Genomic DNA, 23858 nt, shown 5'->3' with positions numbered 1-23858 from the left:
ATTTTGGAAAATTACCAGAATCTCTCCACCACATCTGTCTATAACTCACTCCCAATGCATGTCAAGATGCCTCGATCACATGACTTACCTCCATCCGCTACCTTCTTAAAGGGGCTGCTCCGGCCGGTAACACATAATACATTACCGCTAAAATGGAACCCCCAAGCGATCAAAATGAACAAAAAAACAACGCAGTGGATTCACGTTTATTATTAGATTTAGAAAAGAACAGTTTTGATGCCGGTCGTATCATTTTATTTAGTTGTATTTATCCGCCACACCTTAAAGGCCGTGAAAATATTGTCTGACATTAATCCAGTCCGTGGCGCAAAAAAGGTTGGGGGCCGCTGATGTAGAACACTATTTTACTGCCCTATAAGTAATGAGAATCCTGCAATTCAGTTTTTCTTTTTGGGCTTATGTTGTGGGTCATGAACTTTTATTTCTTTTTTGATCATCCTCTGTGAACGTTATATATGAGCCCACTACATTACATATTCCCATGTGATCTGGATGCTTACCACATTTATGGAAATCTTACACTAGCTACTAAATATAATCTATACAGCTTTAAACTTTTTTGGAAACTACATGGACTGCTAACGGGATCTAAATTCGAAATGCATTCAACATCATCAACTGTAAGATCATAGATTACTGATGATGGTTGCTGTGGAATGCTTCCCCCCTGCAGTTCTACGTAAAAGTCATCAGTGTGTACCACATCATTAGAGTGCACTGGCATTCACCAGTGTTGTAACCACTGCAAATAAACACAAGTCAAAAATAATGCGTGCTCGTGATCCTTTCACTTTTGTTACATGAATGTGTTAAAGATTTGGTGCAAGTGTACGATGGGATATTTTTGCATTTGTATCTGCCAAAACATACTATAGAAACAATGCATACGTTCCTGAATGCAAATTCTCAGTAACGATGTAGACCGTGATAACTTTATTATGTAACCTTTACTTTCTTTCATACTTGATGTCAAATAACTCTCACAATATGAAAGCAGAACAACTTCGATTTTGGCACTTTCATGAGGGGAGGGCACAGTTACATTTTACTTATACAAGTCATACACATTAATATCTACCATTTATTCAGTGTTTTTTTTGTGTCAAACACCTGAGAAATAATTTATATAGCAATAATCCTCTTAACTGTGGCAACCTAATTGATGTTAAATTGATTTAAAAGAATAAATATACAAACCATTAGAGTTTATTTGTTGGTCTTGCCACCATCCTTTTTTTTTTTTCCTTTAGCGACCTGCATTTCATGTCAAGATAAAGGGATTTGCAGAATGAGGTGGGAGGTGTAACAGTCATTGACTAAACTGGTAACCATTTGCCATCATCTATTTCTTAAAGATGGGACAAACAAACTTGTAAAGATCCTGTGAGGAAAATGTGGAGCTTTGAGATGAAATGTAATGCGTCATCTGTAGTTAAGCCGTATTTTCCCAGTCCCATGCATCAACACAAAAGGCACTATTATGGAAATAATCTGTCGTATGAAAAGCACTGAAAGTAGACAACCATCATTACATCAACTGCAAACAATCAGGGATATCATGCTTTGGTATCATCTGTGCATACTGGTAGTGAAGCAGTTGAGGTGCCGGTGATGGAAATAATAATTGAAACATATCCTAAAACTTGGTCAAGTTGCTGCAAATGAAACAGCTTGAAATTGCCTCTGAATACCCATGATACATGAGTAAAGAAATTTAATATGAATTGTCACATTTTGTTTGTCCTTGTCCCCATTGTTAGATCTCCTAAAGTGGAGAAGAACTCCTCCATCTCGCTCTGCAGTAGTCTGTTCCGGTTCTCCGCATCCTCACGGGCTCGCTCCGAGTTCCGCAGTTTAATTTCCAACATTCTGTACTTCTTCCTGTCTTGGTCTAACTCCTCCTCTAACCTCTCAACGTGCTGAGCTAGCAATGCGCTGTTCTCTTCCAGCCTGTTAGAACGAAGCATGATGAAAAAGAGAAGTCAAAATCATCCAAACGTGTGTTCGGCAATTATACTTATTTACAATCAAGGCACCACACACCATTGTGTCCTGGATAATGTGATGAGACGCACCCAATTTTATAATTTAAAAATGTAAAATAGTGATTGCTTAAAAAACATGGATTTTTATTTTATATTTTTAATTTTTAAAACTGCTATTCACTCAACTTTTAACTAAATTACAAGAAACTGTGAATATATGAATATTAGTTTCTCTGTTTCTCTATGAAACCTAAAATGAAGGAACCAAATGTTTCATAGCATCCTACAACAGAGAACTCCCTTTTTAAGAAAGATTTATAGAAGTAGAACCTGAGTAAGTATTATCCCCTTGAACAGTTCTACAGTTTGTGTGCTTACATCCTGGAACTGCAATGAAGTTTTGGCCCCTGTTTGCTTATTACATTTCATTCCCTTTTCTTGTATTAAAATAATCCCAAACCTTCCGTGAAGGCTTTCCACTAGGTTTTGAAAGTTGGCTGATTGAAATTTCATCATTCAGTCACATGCGCACTAATGGGTTTGAGCATTGATATAGGTTGAGGAGGCCTGGCGCACAGTTCCTTTTCCTTCCAAAAGTAGGATTAAGGTCAGAGCTCTGTGCACTTCATTTACTCCAACCTTGGCAACCCACACTTTTATAGACCTTGCATTGTTTACAGGAGCATTGTCATGTTGAAACAAGTTTCGGGCGCTTGAGTCTTTCCAGAACCAAATGTGGATGTGATGATCAGGTGTTCACATACTTTTTACCATATAATAAATGTCACCAGTCATTTACTTTATTGTTCATAAATTGGCTCCACACTTGTTTTGATAGATTAATAGTCTTCATGATGCTATTTGACTCAAATACTATAAAGGTTTTAGAAAAGTGGAGGTAAATACTTACGGATTCACAGATTTTAAATTTTTGAGTAATAATATTGAAAACTAAATTGATTTCTCCTACACACACACACACACACACACACACACACACACACACACACATTATGTATAAATAAATAAATCTAAGCTTTTTTTTTTTTTTTTTTACCTACCTCCGTAATCGGGCTTCATAATTCATTTTTTGTTTCTTCAGCTCATCCTTCAGTTCGGTTATAAGGGCATTAAGTGCTTGTGAATTTTCATCAAGGTCTGTTGATTCATCCACGTTATCATCCATATTTCCATACTCACTACATCCTGCGCTGCTTACACACATTTCCAGAGCATCACTACTTTCTGTAATGTCCTTCCGTTCCACCCACTTGTCCTTGTCCGAACTTAGTGCAGACGGCTCGCTGCTCATTGAGTTCACCACTGATATCTCACAGGAGGAAGTGGACCAGGGCGAGCTTGCCACACTGGGAACACTTATACTAGATGCAGTAACGTTGTCATAAGTGGAAAGTCGGTGAGACAACACAGAGTCCTTGCCCACACGCTCTCCTGAAGATGTGCGTCGATGGCTTCTCAGAGATGACAGGCCATTCATCAGCCAGTTCCCACTGTTCGATACGTCCACAGATGAACCTCCGATCTTAGGCAGCTGAGCCCGGGAGCTGCCGCTTTTAAAAGAGCATTTCCACGAAGGAAGAGATTTGGCCTGTTTGCTTGGGCTGACTGCTTGCCCTGTTTTTCCCTGAGGTGCCTGCTTTGCATTGTTGGGCATGGACGTGTTTATCTCCAGAGATGTGGCACTGCCCGTCTTGTGGTCAGTAATGCTAGAGGTCTGGCTTGAAGAGGGACAGTGCTGTATTTCCTCTTCTGAACACCAAGCCGCCATGCTGCGCTGGCCCTGAGCAGGTGTCTTGCTCTGCTTTGAGGACGTCTCAATCTCCGTACCGCCATACAGTCTCTCGTGCTCGCTGATCAGCACCGTCATGAGGTGTTGCACCTGAGAGGTTCCTAAAACAGACCCAACAATGTTAACTTTTCATTGTTTTACCAACATTTTAAGTATGCAATGTTACAAGTGAACAATAGCGAAGTCAGGCAATTTCTTTCTTTATAATGAAACAACTAACACGGAGACTGCTATGCTGGACTCCCACTACATATTGTTGATAGAGTAAACCTTTCAAAAGAAGCCAGATGCATGCTTGAAGTGGATAAGAACATGTTGCTATAATTTTATAATGTAAATGAATAACAAAAACCAACAATTTTACAACACCAAATATAATTTTACATTTAGAAATTTGTGGTGAGAGTAGGGAGCAGGTTGAGAAGAGCCTGGAGTGGTGGAGGGTAAAGTTTATAGGACTGCGGTGAGACCTGAGATGTTGTATGGTTTAGAGACAGTGGTATTGAGTAAAAGACAGGAGGTGAAGCTGGAGGTAGCAGAGCTGAAGATGTTGAGGTTTTCATTAGGAGTGACGAGGATGGACACGATTAGAAATGAGTTTATTAGAGTTTATTTGAACCATTCTGCCTATCCATTCCGACACGCTCAACAGCAAAGGTGATCAAAACATTGTTTGCCATACCCTCCATCATTGAAACAGGATCTTCCATTTTGCTCTGAGGATATTTGGTCCAAATACTGTTGCAAGGTTCTGTACACTCATTTTATTTTCATTTGCATGAGACTGGACTTCATCGAGGAATCTAAAATAAATAAGGTAATAAAAAATAAATCAGCGCTCAAAAGGTCATATATTTGTATGCTAACCATAGTTAACTTGTCTAACTTTGTTGACTTACTTGCAAATGTACTTCAGCAGATTGTAATTGGCCTGAGGAAGTGTGTTCACCTGCTTTGCCAGCTCACTGAGGCCCTTAAACAGGATTATAAGGGCACATTAGGGTTTCAATTACACTTGTGCATGAATTAAACATTACATTTATGAACAGGAATGAATCAAAGTGTAGGGTGAATAAAAGGGAAACTGCAACGTTAAAAATTAATGACCACGTCTCACCACTTCGTCATCTTTGAGCAGTAGCTGGGCACAGGTGAGAAAGTCCTCATATTTGCTGAAGGGGATGACGGGTTCAGGCAGCTCCCTGAGGTACAGCTTCAGCAGAGATGCAACCGTGTGAACATCAGTATTACTGCAAAACATTACAAATGTCTGTGTGGGCAACGCAATGCAGGTGATATTAAGCTGTTTAATTTCTGGGCTGAATTTTTATTAGTCATTAGAATAGCAATGCAAAGAAGACATTAATACAGAGAAACATACACAGAGAACATGACAGTCTGTTGGTCTAATATACTCTAGTACAGTCCAAGTCTAAGCCTGTGAAACAGGTTATTTTAATTGTATTATTATTATTATTATTATTATTATTATTATTATTATTATTATTATTCATTTTTTGTCATTTTCTAAAAAATTGTTTCATGGTCTCTCTCTAATGTGGCCAGTTCCCACCCACTAGTTAGCCCTCAACAGTCAATAGTTTAATGTATGTTCGGGGGTTGCGGTCGGGCAAGAGAGTTTTTTCATAGACATGTGAACCTCCCACCGACACCCCTTTTTTAAATTGCTGCTTATGCTACATCACAGGTCAGCATAACACACTTACAGAATAAAGCCCAGACTGCCTCTTTTTCCTCATACATGAGCTCACAGTGTTGCTGTGACTGACACAGGAGAGAGTAATACCATCCCTCTCTGGCCAATTTTGCTGTACTATTTTGCTCTCCTGGCCAAGGAGAGGTCTGTGTCATTGTCAGGAAATATTTCTAGGGCAAACAAATGTTCTGTTATTCCACTTGGGAGTCTCAAACTCAAAAGTTCTTATTTAAGAGTTCAGCTTTAAGTTCATGTCCTGGAAAAAAACATGAACTCTTGGACAGCCAGAAGGTTATTTCATGACCTAGACAAGGTTAAGTGGTCAGAAAAGTTAGTGCAGGATTTGAATATATACGGTACTGGGTGGTAAGTGTCAACTGATTAAAACTTGCACTGTTCCTGAGAACAAAACACTTCAGTCCTGCCAAAGGAAAAAAAATCACTGCTAAGACTATGATGAGAAGGAACATTTTCTGTGATCTGATCTGCAGCAGTGTGTTAGTTACCCGTAATGACAGATATGGAGCTATGATGCAAGTGCTTGTCAGGTCATTTTTAAGCCATTTGTGAAGGATTTCCTTTTTTGGGGTCAAATGCAGATGCTTCCTTTATAAAAATAAAATAATAACTAAAGTAATTCCAGTTATTAAAAATGTAATATATGTGGTATGAAATAAGAACTGCATCTAATTGCATTTTCAATCATATCTGCAAAAGGACAGTATAGGAGCCGGTTTCAGTTCAGCGAAAGAGAACAACATCTCATTCCACCTGTTTAAATAAACCGATCTTCATTTTCAATTAACTATCATGTGCAGCTCCTGCTTGGATGGAATGGAATCCTTTTAATATATATTATATATATCTAGAGCTTTTGAGTAGACTCTGTTCATTCATCATTAAGCAGCCTAATCTACTGAAAAACAACTTTGCGGAATGCACTTAAGTTTTCTCAAACACTGAACACAGAGTAAAAGTTGAACAATGAATGGTATAAGATTGTACATCTTTAGCAGGACCTAATCATACCTGTCAAACATAGGTTTGTCACCACAGTCAAAAGCATCCTGGAGCTCTTTGACTAAGTTCGCTTGTCCTGGCATGCGGAAGAGGCCCTCTTCCTTCAAACCTTGTTCGCGTATGAAGTCCACACACTGTTCCACCAGCAGAGGAGCCAGCCGCGTCCCAAACTTTCGTTCATACTGGACCGTGTCCTCCAGATGCTGTCCAAAGATTCCTTTCACAACATACGCAAATGTAGTATGCCCTTTAAAAATGAGCTCAATAGATTCAGCACATGCATAAATGATACAGTAGTTAGTACTTTAGGCACTTAAGATTAAGCAGTGTATCTGATGTGGCCTACCTCTGCAACTGTGATGCTTACACAAATCAGTTCTACACAGCAGCTCAGGTAATAGATACATTACTGGTCCATTCAGATGTCCATGTTACTCACAAAATCAGTATAAGCCCTTGCAAATGTACTGTATGTTATGGCTATATTTACATGTTGTAATCCAAGCTTAAAGATAGTGGAGTTTTCAAGAGAAAATGAAACACAGGCCCACAGACATGTATCATCTTGCCTGTGATTGGTCCAGCAAGTTTAAATAGCTTTAGAAAATAGAAAAAGTGAAATAGAAAAAGGGTTTGCTGTATTTATGTCATCTATATTCATACACAGTCTCTAATAAGTGTCGACTAATTCTGATAAGGTCTATCTATCTAATCAAATACCAGTCTAATACAGAAAATAAGATTATCCTCTTCACACACTTATCCTACAAGAAGCTCTAAAGAATGTTGATTCCTGCGGGCATGAAGCCGTACAAAGTATATCTTAACAGGCTACTTTTATAATGGAACTTTTAAAAGCTCTTTTCTAAGATAGTGGATTTAAAGGATTAAGACCGATAGAGCTAAATCCTGTTTTAATATTAGCACTTCCCTGTGGAATCCACTAAGCACACATCTGGCATGTGCCACATTGTTACCTTTTAAAAAAAGAAAAAAAAGAACATTCTTGGACAATTTTATTTGTACACAGGAAGTATAAAATAACCCCCAACGGCAACCCTGTAACATAATGCCTAAAAATAAAGAGATTCTGGCAGCAGGCTCTATGTGTTGAGCTGTCATTTGTGTAAGCTTGTGCACCAGTGACGAAATCAGTGAATCAACAAATGATTCATCGTCCTGTATAGCCGAAAGGATTGGAATAGAAAAGTGTGTAGGTTGGTACATGATGTTTTTTTCCTATTGACTAACATGCTGATTGTGCTACCTCCGCCAAAAGGTGCCCAGATGACTCGTCTGATGGCTTTGACCCAGTCCTCCATGTCATTTTGGGAGTTTGCCATAAGCAGGAAGGCTTCATGGCTAGGAGCTGATCGGTCCCTCTCTCCTGTACCACCTACAGAGAGAAAGAGAGAGAGAGAGTTCACAAGAGTTCACAGCACTTTATTGTTTATTTACTCTATTCATCAATCCACCAAGGATTTATTCATTATGACTAGTTTAATTCATGTAGTATTTCTAAAGACAAAATACAGATGCTGGGATGGATATGTGAATATGTGATTATTAGTCTACATTTAATATGCTAGATAAGTTTAAGCATAGAATATAAGGTTTAGGTAATCCATTTTATACATGATAGATCACTAAAAATACAGATTTTTTTATTATTCTTCAATATTTCAAGAAAACAGAGCCACTTATATAATTACTGAAATAGCTAAATGACAACTTGTGTAACTGTAACCAGACCAGACAATGTCTTTTTAAATTGGATGTTAGAGTCACTTATAATATAGTTGTAATTTAATTACTAACCACTAGATGGACTCAAAGTAGAAGAAGTTGCTCCTATATTCAAAACAATTAAAGCATAAGTTCATATCAGGTTTTGTGAATAGATCAGGTCAAGTCTGTCTGTCTGTCTTTCTTTCCTTCTTTATTTTTTTTGAGAAGTTCAGAGTTTGTAAATTCTTGATTCCATTATCTAGGTGTCTGCTTTATGGGGCAAAAGGCTTGGTTTGTGTCAGTTTTTAAAGAGGTATGCAAGCTGACATCTAAACTACTCCCTGATGAAACTGCATGCTATCTTTGCTCTGTTTTTAGAGCTTACTGATATATAAGTGAAAAAAAAGGAAGGTGCAGAAATAATGTCTTTCGGCAGAAAAACACCAGGGTAGAATCATAGTGACAAAAGTAAGAACAAGTTTGAGTTTAAATAGACCCTGGCTTCACAAAACCCTATAGAACACATTAGTCTTATGCCTGTTTTACTGCAAAAAAATGTTAATGTACTTGTCATTTGAGCAGTTTGCAGTGGGTGTTGATGCATGGTCATCTGAATCAACACATACACCATTAACTGCCTGACCTCAGATTCTTTCCTTTTTTTTATCATTCTCGACTCCCATGAGAAAAACTGCAGCTTCCGTATCTGTTCTCCACAACAGTGCTGATAACCCGAAGGTTCACATGGCCATGCTTTAACATGTACAGCTCAACACTGGGTCAAAACACTTTCCCAGCCTACATGCAATGTGTCCTCAGTGGACAATGCTTTTACTATGACAGCCAGCATTTTTTTCGCCTTGTGACGGAAGGTCATGGTGGTGGACTGTTTATAAGGGGGAGGCCCAAGCTGTGATGGGCATTGTTAACATTCCAGAGGATTGTAAGCACTAAACAGTGTCAGAGCTTTATGTCCACCATGTAATATAGTAGGCGCAAAACAAATCTGCACATGGTTTGTTCTCTGGATCAGAGCCAAATATTTACACTACACTGCTTCAAAATGCCCCCTATAATGAGAATGCCATCCTCGCATATGCTTAACTACTACAAATAATTGTTCTTCCACTTTGCCCATTAGCATTTGCAACATATTACATTAACCTCACCAATGATTTTTTCTGAATGTAAAGTACAGAAAGAGTTAACAGTAGAATTACAGTAAAATTATACTTATAATAAGATTCAATCAATAGCTCCCAGATGCTCACTCACACACACACACACACACACACACACACCACATAAAAAGACAGACTGCCCTAAGGCAGAGGGCTTTTTTGTGACCAGCAGTAAGAGTGGAGATCCAGCACTCTGGCCCCTCAGGCTTAAGAAAAAAAAAAAAATCTTGGATGCAATTCACCAAAGACACGCAGGCTTTTGATGAGGTGAAATTCTGCCTTTCCCTCCCTACATTCAGGAAAAGATGAGAAATTGGAGTCTAGATCAAACCAGTAATTTAAAAGGGAGTGATTTTAATAAAATCAACAATCACGCTTCTCTCCTCAAAGGCACTAAATTCTTTAAACTAAACCTTGAAATGAATCGAAGCTGAAAAATTTTGTGTCGATGTTGTCTGTAGAAAGCGACGTGTTTGATGTGTTGAGCAGCTGCGGTCACATGCTACAATAAAAACAGCTCTTTCCTGGAGGACTACAGTATGCAGTAACAGATATTCATTCTCTGTATCCTATTTATTTCTGTTTGCTACTGCATTATGGCCTGATTGTTAGAGGTTTACCAATCTCTCTTTTTCTCTCTTTATTTATATATAATAAAGATAAAACCTGATCAAATAAAGATAAGAGCGTTAAAATCACTAACATGCACTATAGAAAACATTTTAAAGACTGAAGTACTGACAGAGGTAAAAAAAAAAAAATCTGCATAGACATTTGCTCCTTTTTTTGTATTAATAAGTCTTAGTAGTCTTCCTGATTTTTCTGGTCTGATCTCAGAGGCTTTCCCTTTTCACTGTGGCTATCAAATATCTAGACAAAAAAGTGAACACTCAGCAGTGCTCCATTTCTGCATCCAGACTGTTAGGTTACCTCAGAGAGCTTTGATAACATTTACAAAGAGACTGTGGGAAACTGCCATAACTCGCCTATATCCCCTGCATGGCAATTATTTATTTACCTCCACTTTGTTTCCACCCACAAGCAGTGGCTTGAGGCACTGTATGAGCCTCAAATGATGTTAGTGAGTGCATGTTAAACTCACTGACTCTATTTTACAACCACACTGAACATTTCTACATGCAACATATTTGTGCATGCAAGGTTAGGTGTGTATTCGGTTCACTATAAACACAAACCAGTGATTGAAAAAAAAAGAAAAAAGCCACATTATAGAAAACAAAAACAAAAAAAGTGACATTCTCTTTGGGAGAAATTGGGAAGTAAAGGGTTAAAATGCCAGTGTCAGATCAGAGAGCAGCAGAACACCTTTCAGCACACTTCATGTCAAATTACAGGGACACATTCATGCACGACTGTCTCACCAGCAGCCCTTATGCTTCTTACAAAGTCCAAAAAATACTTATAAAAATAGCTCATGAGTGAAGCCACAGCTTCCTGGATTTTTTTTTGCGCACCCATTTGCCAGTCCAGATGTTCCAGTCTTTACCACCAGCAGCCCTCAAAATCTTTCACAGTTATTTGCAGCAGAATGAATGAAGCTTCGACTGATCCAAAAAAAATCCCAACAAAGGTGTTGGCAGTATTCCCAAAGAGAAATTATGTCCACTGGCATAGTCTCCTTTTTCTTAGATAAAGACAAAGGATGCAGGAGTGCACGCAGATCCTGAGTAAGAAGTTGGAGGAAAGAAAGCTTACCCTTGAGCTGAGCAGCGTGGTGTTCCTGCACTCTGCAGCAGCTGAGCCCCATGTTGGCACACAGCAGCCGCCGAGGGCTCGGCTACACAAATGCCATGTCAGTTCCACCCATGGCCCTCCCGGAAGGTGAATCCTTTACACAGGTATGTGCCAGGGGCACTTAAGTGCACGAAAGGAAAAATGAGCACGAGAGAGAAAGAGAGCAAGAGTGCCAAAAAAGTAGTAGCATTATAGCCAAAAACCTGAAAAACAAGTCCTTCATTTGCTTCATTCATTCATTCAAAAATAAGCTTTTCTGTTCTTTTTTCCCCTACTTTTTCTTTCTGCTGGCACCTCACTCTGGCAGACACAGATTCAAACCCATACATGCGGCGTGCACACACACACACACACACACACACACACACACACACACACACATGCAGAGCCCCTCCAGACTGGGAGTGGAGCTCTGGCTTGCCCTCACTCACCCTCATGAGACACGCCACCACCAAACACATCTTTGCCAAACACTGCAACCCCCCACTCCCTCCTGCCCTCCAAACACAAACAGAACTCCAAACAGAAAGGGCTAATCAATGTGTGTGTCTTTGTGTGTGTGTGTAGAGGTGTCTTTACATGGAAGTGGGTTAATATCTCTGCCAGCCTGATGCACATATCTCTGCTCGTTGCCCGGATCTTTTTCTGCAATTAAACTAAACAGCTTATTAATTAAGCATACGTCTCTTTGAAGGCACTTTCAGAGACCACACACCGATTATGTGTTACACTGATGCTTTGATTACACAGTACTCGAACTAAGGGAGGGGTGTGTGTATATGTATATGGACTGTTGTGGGGTTGGTGCTATTTGAGCTTCCAATAAGTACATTAAGGTGCTACAAACCCGACATGAGTTCCCCAAATGACTGTCAGCCACAAGCACATGCTCAGTTCAGACCTCCACTGTGCAGCTTCCTTCCACTTCTGCTTTTGTGTCAAGAACACTCATTAATGGAGCTATTGTTTGTCTGTCTGACATTTAGTGCATGTGCAGCAAAAAGAGCCCGGCATTTAAACACATTTAAACATGAAGCTTTAAAAATGAAGCAACTGTGCAAAAATGCATAAATGTGGCTCTTTTAATGACTGAATGCCAGTAAAATGATAAATTACAATACTGTCATGGTTTGGATTTTGGTGTTAATCGGAAAGGATGGGAAATGAATATGAAGTTAAGACACAATGTAGCTGCCTCATCTCCTTTAATTAAACCTCAAATATTAAAATGTTTCCAAAGGAAATTGGTGAATTGGTGAAAACACTGCACTTTATATTTTATAGTCTGTTACAGAAAGAAAATCCAGACAAGTGCTTATCTGGCTTTGGATAATCCAGGATGAATGACAACCAATATGTGGATACTACTCGCAATACACCAGCTACTATATGACACATTGTGCACATTGACTGGTTATTTCCCCAACTGACAAACATTCCCTATAAAATGAAAGGTTTGAGAATTCATATCATTTTGGAATCATTTTACAATCTGATAAATGACCCCAGTCAACAAGCTTTGTTTTTGGCTGCGCTGAGACTTACAAATCAACCCTGCAGGTAAACACATGTATTGACAGCCATGTCAGAAATTCATGGAATGCACTGTAAATATAATTCATATGTCAATAGGCAATCGTTAAATGCCTTTTAAACTATGGACATAAAAATCGTATGCACACCTGTTAAAATGATACGTTTGACAAGAATTAAACTGAGGTCAATTTTGTTAGATACATTTTCATATTTAGTGTGAAATAGCAAGCAAAAACATCAAGTGAAAAACAAATAGACCTGTTTTAAAGAGGTACTGCAAAAATGTGTACACCCCATAATATACCACTCTTTCTTTTTGAATAGAAATCTAAGAGACTAACTTCTTGATTTGCCAGTTTTACTTGGGATCCATTACAGTGTGAGGGAATCTACTGTGCACAGCCCTTTTTATCTCTCTGATTGAGCTGTTTCAAATAATTGATCTTATTCTTCTGTAGCCATTACTTTGTTGACTTGGATTTGTGCTTTGGCTCATTATTGTGCTGAAAGGTAACATTTTTCTTCATCATCAGCTCTCTAAGACAGGCATTAAGGTTCTGTGCCAAAATAAATGGGCATTTGGAGTTACCCATAAATCTCTCAATCATGGCCAAATCCCCAGTCCCACCTAGAAATGCAGCATCAAAGCTTAATGCTACGATCACCACGCATTCCTGTATATGATGTCCTTTATGTGACAGAGAACTCATTAAATTTATTTTTTGCCTTTTAAAAATATGCTCTAAATGATCTTGTCTCATGTAACACATAATGATTTTTGGTTTTAGCCAAATTTGGAAGTTTAGGATGTTTATTTCCTTAAAAAAAAGCTTCTGTCTAGCCACCCTACCCCATAGCACAGACATGTTAAGAATACAAGAGATTGTTGTCAAATGCAGGGAGTGACCAGTACTTTTCCAGATGTGGCTCCTTTAATGTTGCTGTAGTCTCTCTTCAGTCTCCTTAATAGGTTTTCTTCTTATCCTTTACCCTGTTTTGGAGTTATGTCCAATTCTTGTCCTTATTTTTCCCTACCTGTTAATGATGGCCTTGACAGTTTTCGTACAGCTAATGTTTTGGAAATTCCTTTGTACTACTTTTTTTTTTTTTTACAATAAGATCCTGTGAATGCTTTGTAAGCACTTTGAGTACTGTTGCTTTTTTTTCCCTCTTAATGCCAGCAAAAATCATACAGAAACAACTAATCTTTTTTGGGTCAATGAACCCTGATGAATAATTTTCTTTTGAATCTGAATCTCAATGTCAAATGTGATTCATTAGAATTTAGAGTTTGCTTGGTTTTTTTTAGATACTGTGTCATGTTGATTGGTAAAAATTTGGGAAAATAACTATAATGATTCATATTGATTCCACTTAATCACAAAAAACATTATAAAAGTGGTGTGTGGACATCCATACTTGCTGTTTCATTGTTCCTGTGAACAAACATATAATTGCATATAAAATCATATAGGAAATATAAAATCTGCACGCCCACAGTTTAGGATATTGTTTGAAGTATGGCCACACGTGCACTTTAACAGCAGATGTTTTAACCCTGCATTGGGATGGATTTAACGCCAGCTTGCGACGTTTACTTGGTGTAAATGAAAGAATTCCCTCATCAGCTAGTTACGACAAAAAGGTGGAGCACTTTGCATCAATCCACATGTTGCTAGGCACTGCAGGAAAGCATCCCAATAAACAGGCAAAGCATTGCATGTTCCAACAAAGTGTGGCAAGTGACTGTGCAATCTGCATAATTCGAATGCACTGTGACCAGTTCAGACCTGATGAAATGACAGAGTAATGACATAGCAGTTTTATATACTGTATATATATATATATATATATATATATATATATATATATATATATATATATATATATAAATATATATCTTTATCTTTCTCTCTTTCTCTAGATAGATAGATAGATAGATAGATAGATAGATAGATAGATAGATAGATAGATAGATAGATAGATAGATAGATTAAAGTATCTAAATTAAAAAGATTCTAAAATGATATTTAAGTCAATCGTTAATTTTCTGCAATACTATTTTATAATATTTTCATTCTTATTTATCAAAACTGATCCACTGACAATAACAAACTGAGGACATATGTAAATGCCATAAGCTCACCACTTCCAGACCACAGACTAAGCAAAAGATGCATCTTACACAAGCCTGTAATATTGGCCAATTCTTTGCAATAGCAAACTACCAATTACCAAAGATAATCAAAAATCTTAAAATGGTTTCCTAACATTTCACAGTGTGTAAAACAGATGAATCAAAGTGTGTGGTGGTTCCCAGAAGACATAAACAGAATCTGTGTCAGCAGATGTAATTTCATGGGAAAGTACTGGTGTGCACCTGTAGCTGAAACACAGAAGGGGGAGGGTTGGGAAATGTTGACTTTCTCTGGTTTTCTCTCTGAGATGGTATGTTTATTGAGCTACATAATAGCTGATAGTACATCATATTAGAGTAAGTCTAAAAAGTAGTCTTGTAAAGAGAACATAATATGACAATCTTGTTGTCAAGTAATAGTGTAAAATATGTTATGGTTTCAACATCAAATCATTGATAAGAAAATGAGCAAGGATTAAACAAATTCTGTAGACCTTTCACTGCTATATAAAACCTAGTTCAATTCGTGAGCTTGTGATCAGGCCCTTTAGCCGCTTCAGGTTTGACAGATAACAAACATGGCTGGTCTCTTAAAAAAGTCATGTGTTAGACTGAATTTCACATCAAACATTTAAATCATTACCATGATTTTAACTTTTTGCATATAAAGATCTGTTTCTAGCTTTTTACCAAACACTTTACTGCAACAATACTAAACACAAATAATAGCACAGAAGGGTTTTGGGATTGCAATTGTTTAATTTTTGCTAATATTTCTGACCAGTGATTTAGTCCAATAAAAGCTGCCTATTTTTTGCCCAGGAGTGTATAATCAGCTCATAGCTACTGGTGCCCGAAATGACTAATGGCCATCAGTGTGACACAGGTGATTCTTTAGTTGCTGAGTAGTGAATAATACATTAATGAGGAAGCAGTCTATCATCTGCTGCAATACTTGGGAGCCCTGTTCAGTACATTGCCCTGACTGGAAGCTCTTTTTTCCTAAATTCTTTCCTGCTTATATTAAAGGTGAACTGGAGGGCAATCACACAAGCACTTCAAACAGCATTTCTTAAGCAACCAGATTGCTTCGCTCCAACGCACCTGGAACTATTTCAAAAAGATGCCGTCCAGGCTCATCAGGATTGGCACTTAGCTCGTTGACCTGGCAGCCGTGTAATGGGATGCAGCCCTGAAAAACAAAAACAACAAAACAGGATATATAGGCCAGTTCAAGGATAAAATTCACACACACCCCTCCCAGATCAGATCCCCTCTCTCACACACACAATATTCATTCCAATATTGGTGGAATTAATAGCGATTTTCCTTGGATTATTATAGATTAGTTCTCCGTGAGGACATTTTAAATGGAAAATTGATTCTGATGGTAATTACTAAAAGAACGATGTACCTATGACATAACAGTCCTGATAAAATGCAGAGGGAGTAGAGCTCTCGGTGTTAGCTTGTTAGGCTCTATTTTATTTTATTTGCTGAGACATGCACAATTAAACCACTTTCCCATTATAAATTATTCACCTCCAACTCTGAACCTCATCCTAAGGATTTAAACCTCACATAGTCACTTCAATAGCTATAGAACTGTGCAACAGAAAACTGCTTACTAATCCAAACTGGCCTTTTTATGATACAGCAGCAGCTAAGTTCAAATATTAGCATGTAGGCAATGATAAGGTTTAAATACCAATTTATCAATGTAACTGAGCTGAGCACTATTCTACAGCAGAAATTGGATTTGGGAAAAGGAACCTGGCACATGAGAAAAAATGTTCCAAGTGTTAACTTAAAAAAAACAGCATTATTTTATTCAGAGGTCAACTGATGTCTCACCCCCTCAGTCGGCACACTCCTACTTCAGTATCTGCAGTCCAAAGGTCATCCACTCTATATATGCTAAACAGTGTGTGACTTATGAGGCTTTCGAGCAGAAGCACAGGCTGTTATCAAATTAGCTCAACAGGTCAAGGGTGTGAGAGAGTGGCTTCCCGGGCCGTGCGGTACGAGATGTGGTCATGCCCCCATCATCCAGTTTTTCTAAGTGTATTGTATTTAATTGATCCAAGAAATGTCCTAAGTAAAGAAGGCACTTTATATGCTGCATTATCTAAACCTCTTTAAGCCAGCCATTACCTCATCTTCAGTATAGAAAAGAGTTAACAGAAGATTTACGGAAACACAATTTTGGAACAAAAGAGGGAAAAGAAGTATGCTCTTCACATAATGGGTCAGGATCTAGGTAGCATTTTACACTAAAACAGGAGATATTTGAGAATAAGTTAAACGATGAAACAAATATTGATACATAATTAATGCTTCTGTAGTGATGAATTAATCAAAGCACTAATACTTAGAAAATGAATCAAATAGTTAATGAACTGAATCATACAGTGGCACTTGAAAATCCCACTGATTGAAAACAGATGGGCTCTTTGACTTTCAAATTAACTGCTGTTCCCATTTTATTTCCATTTACAGATATGTAATATTGGCTTATTTTTCTCAATTAATAAATGACCAAGTATAATATTTTTGTCTCATTCAAGTGATTAGGTTCCATTTATGCAGAAATATAGAAGACTAAAAGCATTTCAAGCATCACTGTATAATCACCAGTTAAATGAGTTATATATGAGTAACTATATGAATAACAAACATCTAATTAAATTATTTTCATAATTAAAAGAGCTGGCAAAAGTACACACATCCTTTACTTAAGCAGAAGTACAGATACTCATGTTTTAAAAGATTCAAGATTTTGAAAGAATATTTAATCGCATGATTGTTGCGAGCTAACTCACGATAAATAGCAACTTAATTGCACATTTTTATCTGTTCTGAATGTACCTTAAATGAATACTTAAAAAAATTCTCCAATCTCCAATCAACATGGGCATGGACAAATTTTGATGCTTTATACAAATGTATGTTTATTTTTAGTGAAACCATATTCAACATAGATCAAAAATATTCTTGTAAATGTTTTAAAGTAATTATGGTATACGGATAATGAGGTGATACTGGAGAAACTGTACCCCTCCTCGCTTTCATACGAATTACATAAACAGAGAATATTGTATTGTTATTTCAAAGTAGACATTTCAAGCCTTCTATTCATATATTTATTATGTCTGTGAGGCGAATATTTACTGAGATTCAGGTTGTTTTATTTGTGTCTGTGAAGAAAGAGACAGAGATCGCAGAGAGCACACTCTATGTGTTTTCTTTATTTTACAAAAGCACTGCATTTTGTTGTAATTATGAGTGTATACATATAAAAGTAGACCCATTTCAGATTCTAATGATATATTGCTCTTTCTGTATGATAAAAAATGACAGACTACAGTAAGCTGGTTTCCGCGTTACGAGGAAAACAATGGCACAAAACGCGCCGGTGCGTTTTGTCGACCTCAGAGAGTTAATTAGCAGATGCTAATGAGAATGCAGATGGAGAAGTATAGAGAAGGTCAGAAGGAGTTGCATTGTGTTTTTGTGGATTTAGAGAAAACGTACCACAGGTTGCCGAGAGAGAAGTTGTGGTACTGTATGAGGAAGTCAGTTGTGTCAGAGAAGTATGTGAGGATGGTGCAGGACATGTATGAGGACAGTGGCATTGACTAAAAGACAGGAGGTGGAGCTGGAGGTTGCAGAGCTGAAGATGCTGAGACTGAGATTGGGAGTGAGGAGGATGGACAGAATTAGAAATTATTTTATTAGAAGGACGTTTTGGAGACAAAGTGCGAGAGGCCCAATTGAGATGGTTTGGACATGTGCAGAGGAAGGTCGTTGGGTATATCGGTAGAAGAATGCTGAGGATGGAACCGCCAGGCAGGAGGAAAAGAAATAGGCAAAGGTGAATTTGAAAGAGGTGGATGTAGAGGACAAGGTCGTATGAAGATAATGGGATCCGCTGTGGCGACCCCTAACGAGAAGAACGCGTTAATGCAAATTAATTTTCACTGCACAAATTTTATTAACATGCGATTAATGCATTAATGTTTGACCATTTTTATAAAAAATTTAAATAAATACATATGAAAAAGGATAGCAATTTAAACTGTCTGTGTGGAAAGATAGAAAAGGTTTCGTTTGGTGTCCTGATGATTTACCTAATTTCAAACAAAATTAGTTTAAAAAATTTACAAGAATATTTTGAGTATGGTTTCACTCCATATTTGTCCATGCCCATGTTGACTTGTTGATGTTAATGTTAAGTTACTAATAATATGCTATAATCATGCTATTAATCCCGATTAAATATTTTCATCGATTTACAGTCCTAATGGAAATACATATTCGCATGATTCTAGCCTACACCAAATAAAATCTTTAAGCAAAGCAGTTAGCTCTTACAATAGCTAAAGCACCCAACAAAAAAAACAACATTAGTAGTACAGAAGAAAAATGTGCAAGTGCACTCTGGTTTTGAGTCTATAACACTGTTAGTGTCGCCTTTTTAAGAGCTACCTGTGGCTTGGTTTCCTCTTCGTCTTTGTAGAAGTAAAGTTGGTCAGTTCTCAACACAAACCAGCGCAGCTGCCAATTCTTCATGATGCTACGCTGTTTCTTTAGCCAGCCAGACTTCAGTGCTTTCTCCTGGAGGCAAGGGGAGGACGGCCGGCTCGAGGCTCGTGTCAGCTCCCCCATCACCATGCTCTTAGACCTGGCTGTATGTACACACACCCACACACATCAAATAAAATAATATGCAGTCATTAGGTTATTTTTATGTGCATTCATTTATATTTTAGCAAAAAATTAAGAAATGTCAGACACTATTACATGTTTATTTCTGCAAATTGCAAAGATACACTGATCAGGCATAATAGCGTTATGACTGGTTAGTTAATTACATTGATTATCTCTATATCATGGCACCTGTTAGTGGGTAGGATATACATAAAAATAAATAAAAATTTTGTCCTCAGATTTTATGTGTTAGAAGCAGGAAAAATCAGCAAGGGTAAGAATCTGAGCAATTTTGACAAGGGCTAATTGTAATGTCTAGAGATCTGGGTCAGAGCATCTCCAAAACTGCAGCTCATGTGCGCTGTTCCCGGTCTGTAGTGGTCAGTATCTATCAAAAGTTTTCCAAGAAAGGAACAGTGGTGAACTGGTGACAGGTCATGGGTGACCAAGGCTCACGGATGCACGTGTGGTCTAATTCAACAGACTTGCTGAAATTAAAATTGCTGAAATTAATGCTGTTAATGCTCAATGGGTCAGGACTATTTTGTCAGCAAAGGGTGACTAACACAATATTAATCAGGTGGTCATAATTTTATGCCTGATTGGTGTATTCAGCAATGCATGTTATTTTATTACCATCAGCAAGAATATATATTTTCTCAAAAGCTATAAACCTTAACTTGATTATAAAAGTGTGATGATTAACAGCCCACTTGAGTATAATTATATATAATAATTTGAAGATATACTGTATATGTTTTATATGAAATATAAAAAACAGTAGATGACCAGTTGAGACATGTACATCCTTCACATCATCATTTGCTTAAGGGTAACAAAATAAATGTCTTCAATAAATCTTCTTCACCAAGGACTCAACAGCACTAGACACAACAACACTTCAGAATCCTATCAAGTTTCTTATTTCATCATTACAAAAAAAAAATAGCGCTCTGTCACTCTTAGATCCAGCCGTGCAATTTTCCCGTTTTAGCCCTCGTACGCATCCTATTTGCGAAGTCACAGTTGTGTCTTGTGGTCTCTGGCCATAATGGACAATCCATTCCCTGAGTCCATTTACCTGAAGGAGAATAGCAGACACTGCCAGAATCTTATTAAATCACTGTGGGTAATGGAAGCCTCATCAGTGTTAGTGTAGGCTACTCAGACCATGGGGAGCAAAGAGGAGAGGGGGAGGAGGAAGGGGGGACTTCTAAAACCATTCCCTCCTTAAAACACAAATTTCCAGACACATTGTTAACAATACAATTTAAAGGCTAAATGTAAAGGATTTATGGTTTGCAGAGAAGAAGTTGGATGCATTGTCCTACATTCTTCTATTAACCCACTTGTCTGCTCATTGCTAAATGATTTAAAAATAAGCGAAGTCTGATGAGACGTTTGCATATTTTATGTATGCTCATTTTAGCACTATGGGAATTCATTTTTGTGTCTGACCTCACACTATCCTCTTTGTCTCTCCCTGACTTTAATATGATATTAATATTTTAAGTATTAATTTAACAAGTAATTTATTCCTGTACTGATCAGGCAGCTAACGCATGCTGTGTATAGACCAGAACTGGAAATTGTGTTATCAGAGGGGAAAATCTAAAAAGGAAAAGTTTGGAGTATGGCTTATTATCATTTTATGAGGACACCTTGAGGATGGCATTAAGAACAGCATGATAATGAATACTGCATGGTACTGGGATTGGTTCTTATGGCTCTTGTTCCTTCTTCCACACATTCTGGCTAGCATTAAAGCATAATAAGCCTCATAGTCAGTTCAGGTTCATGATGATCATAGTGACAAAAATGCTGAAGCAAAGCAAAAGAAATGCCTCTCAATTTCTGTCAGGGAATGGGCATGCTCGGAAATGCATATGACTCATGCATTTTCTAGCAGAAAACTCTGAGGAGGTGAAGCTCTTTCATGGTGGTCCAGCAGTCACGATAGGCACTAAATCTCAGACACGCACATAAATGAATATGTGGTTACATTACACAGCATGTTTTTAATGGTAAGAGCTAGTGTTGAAAAGTCAAATAATTCAGAGAGAATATAGTGAGTAAATCTGGTGTCTGAATGACTCCACATTCAAATTCATCAGTAGATGAAAGAGCCTCCATTTGTGATGGCACTCATCCACATGTGTTTTACAGCAATTAATCAAAGTGCTTGGGCAATATACCACAACTGAATAAATACTCACTGCTGTAGAATGTAAAAAAAAATGCAAATATGGCTTCCCTATCTTTCCAAAAAAAAAAAAAAAAAAAGCAATCCCTTCACAGTTAGTTAAGTAGTTAGTCAACATCATATTAAAACAAATGAAGAGAGGTCTAACAAAAATTCAATAGTACTATTTAAAAAGGAGTTTACTATTATTATAAGCAAACATACAGTAGTCATATGAAATTGCTTATATTCAGTCACAAATAAACGCAAAATACAAGAGTCTGACACACACACGCTCAACTGTAATAAATCACTGTAGGGCAAAAAGAAAATGAAATCAGCTCTTCGCTCAACATTAGAAAAACATGCTGTCGGAGCATCTAACGTGGCAGGTGAAGCCAGAACCCTCATCAAACATGACATGTTCCATATGCAGAATCACAGAGGCAGAGGTAAGCAAGAAAGCAGTGTTCAGCTCCCTGCGCCTGTATTATGTTGCACAGCAGGCAGGGGGGAATCAATCCACAAATAGCTTTTTACAGCCAGAATGCATTAGTGCTGAAACAGACAAGCACCACGCCTTTAACCTGCTTTCAAGGGAGACAATTGCTCAGCGCAGGACCATGCACTATACAAATGTACACTTGACCAGTCATTGTAAATGATCTTAAGATTTCTGGATGTATTTTGCTATTCTATGAGCATCAATCTCAAGTGATTATTACTCTTTAACAAGTTCAAGCACTTATAAAGGAGCTAATATTGACATTCAGCACTAATGAGTTATTATGTGTAAAACCTTTGTGCCTGAGTGTTGAAACAACATTGTACCACAGCACTAAGAATAGGATCTGCAATACAATCATTAAAAAACTTTGCAGCAGAGCCAAGCTTGCATCTTAAATGATATACCACACATATCACAATATCAAGAGTCATTATTATCTTGTCAGAATTATATTCTGACAAGAGCATGTGTCAGAAATATCACGCTGCATCATTAAGTCATACTATGCCTCTGTCATGCATGCTTCACATTTAAGTCAGCTCATAAAGAGTGTGAACCTTCATTTACTCAATGAGGCGAGAGACATGGAACGGAAAATCATTTAGGTCAACATTTGTACTAATCAAATGACAACATTTTACTAAGCAACCAAACAGTATTATTTAGACCGAGCCATACTGTACAAGGGAAGTAAGAGATATGAGATAAAAAAAACGGATGCTGAAAGCACAGGAAGTAGTGCAAAGTGTAGAGGAGTAGGGGATGGGGGTGGACCAAGAGAAGCAGTGCAGTGCTTACCTCGCCTCGTCTGTCTGATCTTGGGGCTTAGCATAGTGCTCATCGCTGGACAGCACTGAGCTCTCCCATCCACATGTTTGGATCTTCACTAGTCTCTCCTTCACTGCCTCGCCCTGTTGCACCTCATCCACCGACTCTAGCCAGCATCTCTCTCTCTTTCACCCCCCTCCCTCATGTACCACTGGCCCACTGCTCTGAGCTGCACGTTTCTTGAGCCCCTCCCACTCTCATTATGCAGAGGCAGCTGGAGTACAGGGACCTCTTGCACACGCTCAGATCTGCCCTTACCCATGATGAATTATTTATCCCCACCACCACCCAAATGAATTCCACTCTGGCCTGGCCATTAAATGCCTGGATGATTACTGTCAATAATTCAGTGGAGAAGAAACAGAAGGGGTCTTTACCATTTTCCTCCTGCTTCCTTCCTCTAAATTAGCTCCATAGTCTGTGTTAGTTGGCGTATGCAGGAACTGCTGATCAGGGCAGGTTGTTTGTGTGTGTGTGTGTGTGTGTGTGTGTGTGTATGTGTGTGTGTGTGTTTGTGTATCAATCCTACTTCTTCTGTTCTTTTCACAATTCCCTGTTCTACTTGTAATCTGTCTGCATTAGTCACAAGTCCGAACTGAAAATGCACACTTACTCTAATAAATCTCTAATAAATGCGTCCTCTTACAGTCTATTAAACCCAACACCATTAATCTGCTTTTCCAAACATTTACTTTCTAGAGATGAAATATTTTAATATAATTAATGCCACTGTGACAATT

The 23858-nt window shown here is 37.9% G+C and overlaps 1 protein-coding gene across 1 annotated transcript; it reads right to left on the bottom strand.

The window, feature by feature from the left end:
- Positions 1 to 220: 220 nt before the first annotated feature.
- On the bottom strand, positions 221 to 23222 carry arhgap22 (Rho GTPase activating protein 22). Its single transcript, XM_046872238.1, is given in 11 exon segments — positions 221 to 1971; positions 3068 to 3917; positions 4499 to 4531; positions 4534 to 4619; positions 4716 to 4789; positions 4934 to 5066; positions 6563 to 6770; positions 7821 to 7949; positions 15995 to 16082; positions 19379 to 19578; positions 23089 to 23222. Coding segments are annotated over 11 exon segments (2067 nt in total). The 5' UTR covers positions 23132 to 23222; the 3' UTR covers positions 221 to 1748.
- Positions 23223 to 23858: the final 636 nt, after the last annotated feature.

This window comes from Silurus meridionalis, chromosome 2, assembly GCF_014805685.1.
Source record: "Silurus meridionalis isolate SWU-2019-XX chromosome 2, ASM1480568v1, whole genome shotgun sequence".
NCBI classification, from domain to species: Eukaryota; Metazoa; Chordata; class Actinopteri; order Siluriformes; family Siluridae; genus Silurus; species Silurus meridionalis.
The sequence above is the reverse complement of the archived record's forward strand: the minus strand, read 5'-3'. Positions and strand labels throughout refer to the sequence as shown.